Source organism: Dendrobium catenatum, unplaced genomic scaffold (genome assembly GCF_001605985.2).
Source record: "Dendrobium catenatum unplaced genomic scaffold, ASM160598v2 fragScaff_scaffold_981, whole genome shotgun sequence".
Lineage (NCBI taxonomy): Eukaryota > Viridiplantae > Streptophyta > Magnoliopsida > Asparagales > Orchidaceae > Dendrobium > Dendrobium catenatum.
Genome location: NW_021319443.1, coordinates 467,821 through 477,072, shown reverse-complemented (window position 1 = coordinate 477,072; position 9,252 = coordinate 467,821). Strand labels below are relative to the sequence as shown.

General features: G+C 35.2%; 1 protein-coding gene across 3 annotated transcripts; it reads right to left on the bottom strand.

Moving 5' to 3' along the window:
* Positions 1-2,352: 2,352 nt before the first annotated feature.
* On the bottom strand, positions 2,353-7,630 carry LOC110100612 (probable serine/threonine-protein kinase PBL7). 3 transcript variants are annotated; one of them, XM_028697626.1, is made up of 6 exons: positions 6,222-7,630; positions 5,562-5,803; positions 3,291-3,688; positions 3,048-3,192; positions 2,811-2,900; positions 2,353-2,724 (listed from the first exon to the last, which is right to left on the bottom strand). In XM_028697626.1, the coding sequence occupies exons 1-6, from the start codon at positions 6,655-6,657 to the stop codon at positions 2,563-2,565; spliced, it is 1,473 nt and encodes a 490-aa protein (XP_028553459.1). In that variant the 5' UTR covers positions 6,658-7,630; the 3' UTR covers positions 2,353-2,562. The 3 variants fall into 3 exon arrangements, with proteins under 3 accessions (XP_028553459.1, XP_028553460.1, XP_020683859.1); XM_028697627.1 differs by having other exon boundaries at positions 3,048-3,183; XM_020828200.2 differs by having other exon boundaries at positions 3,048-3,180.
* Positions 7,631-9,252: the final 1,622 nt, after the last annotated feature.

The following is a 9,252-nucleotide window of genomic DNA, read 5'->3' as shown; positions in this document are numbered from 1 at the left end:
CAAAAGTTCAAAACTTCACCCAAACAAGTCACATGGCAATCACATAAATGCCTATCATGTTTTTTATAAAAAAAATATAATTCTGCCTTTTACACACCTCAAAATAATATTTAACTAATATATTTAAAATAATTTTTTGATATTCAAAATAATATATAACTAATATTCAAATTTTAATATTTAAATAGCAACTTAATAGTGATACTATATTTTTTAGAAAGAAAAATAATAATTGAAATAATATTTAAGTATAATTATTATTTTATTTTAAATACCTAACTACTATTTTAACTGTTATTTAAATATTTAACTTATATTTCAACTATGTTTTAATAATATTATATAAATTTTATTGTTGAAATGTATTTTTTTAATATGATATAAAAATTATTACTTTTATATTTAAATATAATATTTTAAATTTTTTATATGTTTGATCTTTTTTTAAACCATTTGCCAGTTACCGCCCTCCCTCTCTCCTCTCTCCTCTCATTTTCTCTCTCTAGGAATACACCTATTTGCATGGCGTATTTGCTCATTTTTAAAATTTTAATTAAATTTGTTCTTTTTGTTAATTGTCATTATTGACACGCTCCTCTCTAAAAATTAGCCCGTTGGGAGGGAAAATTTGAATTAGGGGTTGTTTAGGGATTAATTAATTTTCCTTTTGCTTTGATTAGTTTTTGTTGTTAGGGTTTGGGGGTTATCTTGAATTTGAAATCAGATTTGGATCTAGGGTTTTCTTTTGGGCTCTAGGCTTGGCTAGAGATTTGGAGAGCTATTTCTTCCTCTCGAAATGAAGAAACTTGTGTCGTTTGTTGTTTTCCTGCAACTACTAGTGGAATACTTCATTTTTTCCATCAGTTTTCTTCTGTTTTTCCCAAGAAACCTGCTGTATTTTGCTGTTTTTCCGCTGTAAACAGCAGTTTTACTCATTGTTTTCACCAATTGTGGTTAGGTTTGCTTGCAAACTCAAGTATTTCCCTTAGGGTTACTTGCAAACTCAAGTATTTCCTAACACAATCCAATGGATTGGTTGGCTAGGATTGAAGGGTTCCAAGTTTGTAATTAAGTATCAGTGTTAACTAGGGTCCTTCTAATGGACCCAGCAAAACCTTAAGTTTTAGGAGACTTGATATTTTGTGGGATAGTTTAGGGAAATATTAAAAATTGTTATAGTTGAATCAGTTGATTTGTTAGCATAATAATAAAGCTTTGAGGAAAAAATCAATTGAAGATAAAAAAATAAACACAAGATATATCACAAACATAAGACACACATGTTCATATGATTTGGTAGTATTCACTTATCCACAATCACATTGAGATTAAGTATTTTACTAATCCTCAAAAAAATATAACATTTATTAATATAAAATTGGATGCCAATGATTGGGATGAAACATAATCACTTGATAGAAAAATCAAGGTCGGACATAAAGAAGATAACATTATTTTTTTTTTAATTTTATTTTTTAAAGAAGATGACATTGTTGTTATTGTTATTTCTCTTTTTTTTTTTTATTAAAAGAGTACAAATGTGTGCTTCTACCTTCTATGCCCGAAAGATTTTTCTTTTCATGGAATTAAAATTAGCAACATCGTCTTTTTGAGTAACAGGAAAATCTCTCCTTTGAGCACCCAAAAAAGTCCTCCCTTTACTCTCGAGGTTGGCAGCCACTCTCCCCTCTCTCTCTACCACTTCTATCTATTTTGCTTGTAGTTTTAGTATACCAAATCTTTCTTCAAAGACTTTACTTATATTGATAGCATGGATTGAGTTTGAAGACATGAATTTATTATAAAATACACAAGATATTACAAGAATTTTTAAAATTAACAAATTTCACAAGACCTCTTCAAAATTTTTTACATTAATACAATATCTCCAAAATACTTTCATGGCCCACAAATAGATTAGTTAAAATTTTGTGTTTACAGAGGCAATTCAACCATAATTTATCAAGACTTTCTCTATAATAAACTTTAGCTCTGCATGATTAAGATGAGTAGTTGGTTTTATTATGGTTTTGTTCCCATGCCAAGTTGTATTAATTGAAACCCTTGTCTTACTTTTTCAGTAATTAAATCTGAAGCTTTTTGCCAGGATCATGTTTAAGCATGACCATGGACCAACCAGTAACATGTTTTTATGCTTAATTAACTAAGACCAAACCAGAGATTATTATGCAATTGCCTTCTATTATCCTCCATCAGGCTCACACATGCATATGTATTCTTCTAGGCCACAGTCAAGTTGATTCACTGGTTAGAAATTTATGAATATGAAATTACATAGCATGGTGTTTTCTTATTATTTAAACTACTGCAAATTCTTAAGGAGAGCTTTGTTGTAAAAAACATGATTTTATGCAAGAAATAACAGTATAGTTCTGAATTGTTTGGCTGAAATATTCACTAGCTAGTCACTAATCATAGCACTTCTTTCTCTAGAAGTTAACTGGTCTACAAATTATACATCTCCTCTTCTTCTTGTCAAATTTGAGCCATTTCTTCTGCTTATTGTCGTCTTCAATATGGAATCCAACAGAAGAAAGCCTATCACATTATAATCGATACTTGATCTTCTTTAAATCTAGCTGGAGTAGAATAGCAAGTTGTGTGTGTGTTTTTTACTAGAGGAATCAGCGACTGCACCACGTCGGTGATGAGAGGTCGGTAATCTGCTTCTGATTGCACACAAACGGAAGCAATGGCCGCAACCTATTTCAAATGTTGGACAGAACATATATGTATGATCTGCATACTCATGGCGAGTTTAAAATGCTGAAGTTCATTTTTTAGCTTACCTGAATAAGCTCTTTCATGGAATACTGGCCTTGAAGAGCTGGATCCACCATTTCTATCACTTTCTCTCTGTTTGTTAGTCTCGGAAGAGCCTAGAAGAAAGATGCCATTTATGATTCCAGGTTAACATAACATCCATTTGTAGTCATAATCATCTCATTTTTCAATCTTTTTAGCATAAATATTTTATCTAATTTAAATGCTGAGTAGTTGGTCTACAAATGATGGTAGTTACTTACCCAAGAAACAAGAACATGTTCTCCTTGAGGCCTAGTGATATCCACAGGTACTCTACCTGTCAAAAGTTCAAGAAGAACAACTCCATAGCTGTAAACATCTGATTTTGTCGTTAGCTTGCTGGTTGCTGCATATCTGCTATATAAGCTAATAGATCAAGCATTATTCGAAAGCACAAGAATCGTGATTTCAATTTGTCTTTAGATGATTACAATTGAAAATCAAACGCAAAGAGAAAAACTCACTCGGGGGCAACATATCCGGTAGTGCCGACAACCCTAGTCTGCACTTGGCCATTGACCTTATAAGAGCATGACTTCGCAATGCCAAAATCTGATACCTTAGCACTAAAATTGTGGTCTAATAGTATGTTGCTGCTCTTGAAGTCCCTATGGATGACTGGAGGGATGGAGTGCTCATGGAGAAACTCAAGGCCACGAGCACAGTCAAGAGCAATCTTTAAACGGATCTTCCAATCAAGCTGCCGGTATGGTTTATCCGCCTGATATGTTGTGGGATGGAGATGTTGCTGAAGGCAGCCATTGGGCATGTCCTCAAAGACAAGCAGGCGGTGGTGCTGATCGGCACAATAGCCAAGCAAGATGACCAAATAGTGAGATTGCAGTCGGCTCAACAGGTCTACCTGCATCAAATTTAACAAATCTATCTATGTCATGTAAGTTCTAATAACTGTCTTAATTATATCATAAATATGAGGGATATGCCTTGAGTATTGGTTTAAAGATAACATAAAAAATATTCGTTCATGTTTTGAGAATCAAATAATATATTGCATGTCAAAAGGCCAAATGAAAGCATGCTCTACTTGGACACATTCTAAGTGCTTATGGATACTCAAAACTTATAAATGCCATTTAGAAGTTAGAAGTAGTTTTGTCACAAAGCTCCTATAGTTTATTGCTAGATCCATTTTAATAGGTTGTTTTCGTCTAAAGCGTAGTTTTAATTTTTGGTGATTTTAGTTCAGTTTCATTGGTTTCGATTTGGGTTTGGTCAAAATTGTTCCAAAACCCTTTAAAAATTTTGGTTTAGGCTGGCTTCAACTGTTTCGATCAAAAATCTAGTTTTTAGATGAAACTTTCGCCTGAAAAACACATTTTTCATAAAATTTCATAAAACTCTTAATTAGTTGCTAAATTTTTGTTAAAACTCTATGCTGGGTCTCCCATCAAAATTCATGTGTACTGTTATCTGAATTTTAATTAGATAATCCTCTTTGTTTCGTATCTTAAATATATTTTTCTATAATATTTTATGATAAATGTAATCGAAATCACAACCGAAACTGACTACTAAACTGACAAAATTACCTACACCAAAATTTTCAAAATGAGATTGAAGCATAAATCCAGTTTTAAATCTTTATATAAAGTCTCTATTCCCAACAGAGGAGGTAGCAGTTCAAACATTGTCTTGTATTCATCTGTGCAAATTTTGTGTTTGCCTGCATGCTAGCATAAATAGTGAAATCCATTAATGTCATTAATTTTCTGAGAAATTCATAGGCAACATAAAGCTGGCATAATAAGAACAATTTTGAGAACAAAACTGGAAACAATTGCAAAAACTGAGATTTTATAAATACAAGGTGATGAAGAAGAGCTGCTTTTCTGCTGGAAAGGAAAATGCACACAAAGTAGTGAGTAACTCAAATATTTGTCATTTTCTTTGAGAACATGAGAAAATCAACAACAACAACAACAACAACATCAAGCCTTTATCCCACTACGTGGGGTCGGCTACATGAATCCTTTTTCTCCATTGTGTCCTATTAAAAGCCAAATTCTCGTTTAAATCTAATAAAGAAAGGTCATTCCTAATATTTTCTAACCAAGTCTTTTTAGGTCTACCCCTACCTTTCTTAACACAAGTCAAATCTAATACCTCTACTCTCTTAACTGGGTCGTCGGAAGGCCGCCTTTTTATGTGACCAAACCATCTAAGGCGACTCTCTCTAATCTTATCTTCTACTGGAGCTACTCCAACCTTTTCACGTATATGCTCATTTCGTATCCTATCTCTAAGGGTAAAGCCACTCATCCATCTAAGCATCCTCATCTCTGCCACACTTAACTTAGTATTATGCTTCTCTTTTAATGGCCAACATTCGGCACCATAAAGCATTGCAGGCCTCACTACCATCTTATAGAACATGAGAAAATCAGAATGAGAAAATAACCAACAAATATCCATAAGCAGATTTGATTAAAAATATTGCGAATAAGTAATATTTTTAAGGTTAAAAAAGTTAAGGAGTACTATCATTCTAAAAATCTGGAGCCTGAAAATTATTCAGCTGTAAAGTTTTTAAGTTTATTCATATTTATTTGATTATCATTGATATTGATTAATGTGCTTCAGAGTATCAGCTCTAAAGTAAATGAAGCCATTATTTCTCCATATTTTTAAGTGAAGTTAAGTTATATGGGACTGCTGAGAAGAACACAATCTTAAACTGAAAATCAGGGGAAAAAAAAAATCAGAATTATTTTTACCTCCATTCTGAATGCCTTCTCCCCTTGCTTTCCTTCAACTTGCAAAAGCTTGACGGCCGCTGCAGTTCCATCGCTCATTACTCCTCTGTACAGAACACCAAATCCACCATTTTCAATAAGATTTCTCTCACTGAATCCATCAGTGGCCTGCTCAAGCTCCTTGTAAGTGAAAACCTGAACCACCTTTCTTTTAACTTGTGGAGCAAAGCTTAATTTACTTCCATAGAGGCAACTTCTCACATCTTTCTCCAAACAAATAAAGTTCAAATCAGTATGTCAAAGAATATCCAGCATAAGGGTGTGAATATTGAGTCAAGCTTATTCAGGTTTGGCTCGATAAATAACTCCTGAACAATGATTGATGAACTGAAGATTCAAATTTGAGTTAACCATGATTCAACTCTTTAGCTCATAAACTAATTCATTTAAAAATATTAAAATGAACTTAAAATATATTATAATTCAATTATTTAAGTACCATGTTAAAAATATTTAAAAACTATGCTTCTCTTCCTTATCTTTTGTGATTTTTCATAACTTCTTATAATCATTTTATTATAACAACAGCTTGAATCCAAATGAACTATTAGAATTGAGGTTAAACCTGAACTCGATTATTCGTTCAAGCTCGAGCTTAGAGGTTAGGAGCATATCTAATACCTGGACTATATCGGATTCCATTTATCTTGATATCAGAACTGCACCTGGAAACCTGCTTCGTCTCATCAAAGCCTTTCTTGCCGAAGCTGTTTCCCCCATCAGTCTTCCTTTTCGCTCGACGAAGAACGAACAGAAGTAAGAAGACGAGCAGCATAAGAATGGCAGCTGCCATGATTGGCAAGATGAAGCAGGCAATGCAGTTCGATCCATGAGCTGATTCTCGCGGGTGTTGTTTGTGGCTCATCTGGCGGCTGCCAAGGTGCAAAAAAGGCCGTGGAGCTTCGCTCACAGAATCCATGGCGGGGAAGAAGATGAAACGGCTCTTCAAAGAGCTCTGGTTCTCGTGACTTCCTTTTTTCAACTTACTGCTGCCTGATCCAATCTTGTCTCCTGGTTTGTGAAGGTGATGTTGTTGGAAGCTTCTGTAGTCAGTCATCTGAGGCTGAAAAGCCAGCGCTGCTTTCCTTGGAATCTTGCACAGTAATAACGGCAAAGCAACTGAAATTAATTGATTTCAAGTGTCTTTCAATCTTTTACTATCATGTGATGATGACAATATAACTTGCATGGGCTTCATATGGGAATGTGACCTTTGCAATTAAAGCTTGAATTGGTTGGGGGGCTCTTACTTCTTTGCATGGCAATGGAGAAGTATTTTCCATTAAAATATTTTAAAAAATTGCTCATTACCTTTGCCGAAGCCCATCCCGAATTCCTGCTCAAATCTACCTGCTACAGTCTCATCCTATAGTTCAAACGGCGCCAAATCTATTCTCCTATCCCTCGCTTGCATGACTTCCTCACCATTTCGTTGCTGCCATTCGTGCTGTTAAAATGATGACGAACGACTCCTTCTGGTCGGTTTCGAACTCACGCTTTCTTCGACTCCACACGTGAAATCCTGAATCCAAGTATTCGACCTTCTTTTGTCTCTACCTACACCACTCGAGTTCGACGTCCCTTCCAGGAGGAACCTCCTACCACTCTCCACTGTGCTGACCTCTAGCCGCAAGCAGAGTTGCTCGATCTCGATAGAACTCTCAACATTCTCTGCTCCTGTTGCAGGATCCATTACCTCTTCCCAATTCCCTCATCCACAACATGACCAAGCTTCCACGGCCAAACTCGCCTCCTCTGAGCTTTCGATCCAAACTCCAAAAGCCCCCAAGACTCCCTCACTGACTACTACCTTCGCTCCTTCTGGCCGTAACCTCATGAGCCCCTATACCGATCGACTTTACCAACTGTTTCCTGCTTTGGTTTCCTCTAGGTCCTCGAATACTATCTCCTTTGATCTATCACGCAAAACTTGTCGCCTCTACCCACCAAATTAGAACTCACCAACTTCCCTGCTGAAAACGAAAACCCACTTCTGTCACAGGCCCCCTTCAAAACCAGCTTCATTCCTGACTTCCTTCTACCTGTGAATCTTCCCCTCCAACCAGTCTTCCCTATTTAATCTACCCCGGTCAAAGCTTTCACCTGCACCGATAGCCAAAGTCGTTTGTACCTTGCCCGATCTCCCTCAGATAATAGGTCGTTATATTAAGTTTTTATTTATTATTTATATTATGATTGATACTAATGATACTTATTATTATTATTATTATTATTATTATTATACATACATATAGTATAATAAAAAATTTCAAAAAAAGAGAGTTTCAAAAAAAAAAAAAAAAAGAGTAAAGATAAAAAATGTGTGTTTTCTTTTTGTGCCTCGATCATCATCGCCCTCATATCCCTCATCGTGTAGGTATAATGCTCTAAACACATCAATTCTTACTTTCAGTGTTCACGAGTGCCAAAAAATCACTCATACACGCTTTTCTCTAGCATGGTGGGAAGGGAATTCGATGCGACCCCTACGGCGAGGTGGGTAGGCCCTATACTTGCTTTTCTCTAGTGCGACGGGGATGAATATAAGTACTCGTAGTCTCCCTAGTGCCTATGGGGAAAGAACTGCGCATTTCAAACTGGTACCCTGAAGACTCATACATGTCTTTCTCTAGTGTGGTGGGATTGAATATTTACGACAGTAGTGTAATCCGACACTTACTGCATACGCTTTTCTCTAGTATTGTAGGAAGGCCCGACTCTTGGGATCTCCTCTAATCGGGCGAGATGCAAGGAGGCTATAAAAATTTGAACTGAATAGAGGACTTGATTTAAACTCAAATGAACAATGACAAATGACTTAATTTGAACGAAAAGGATAGCATAGAACTTGAAAATTTTAACTGAACTTGTAATTTGGACAACAGTGAATCAAACTCTAAGTCGAAAAACATATGTCGAAGTTCGAAATACAAAATGTTAAATAAAATCAAAGAATTCAATTGAACATCAATTGGCAATTACAAACAATGACTTATAATGATTGAATTTTCTACACATCACTCATAAGCAACAATCAACGTGAACAGGTGTTTTGATCGCAAGTTATGTTGTAGATTCCTTTAATTTACCCATGAAAGATATTTACCTCAATCATGCTCGTTGAATGAGTAAGAGTGATTGCAATGAAGAAGGATATTCATAAATGAAGCATAAAAGCTGTATAAAGGAATGTGGTAGCATCCCTAACATTTGCAACCTTCTTATATCAAGCAAATACATCTTTCCCCTATGGGTGGAGGAATTTGACACATAATGAACACAACGATTGACAGATTCAATGAGTTTAAGATGAATGAAGTATCATGTAGATATATGCGGCAATACTTTGTGTTCAATCTCAATGCATATGTAGAAGCCTATAAAAAGTGCTAGGATACTCATACAGCCTGCAATAATGTGGTGGCAGGTAAATGCACCTATCTCCTACAAAGAGAGGGATTTAACATGCAATGAATACAACAGCATTCCTATAATTAGTGTCAACCCGCATCTGAATGAATACAATAATTCTTTGCGAGTAATGACAATCAGTGTATATGCAGAAATTGATAAATACAACAATAAATTAATCAACCGGCACGAGGAAATGGTGATATGAACATAGTTGAACCAGCAATCAATAACATGCAAA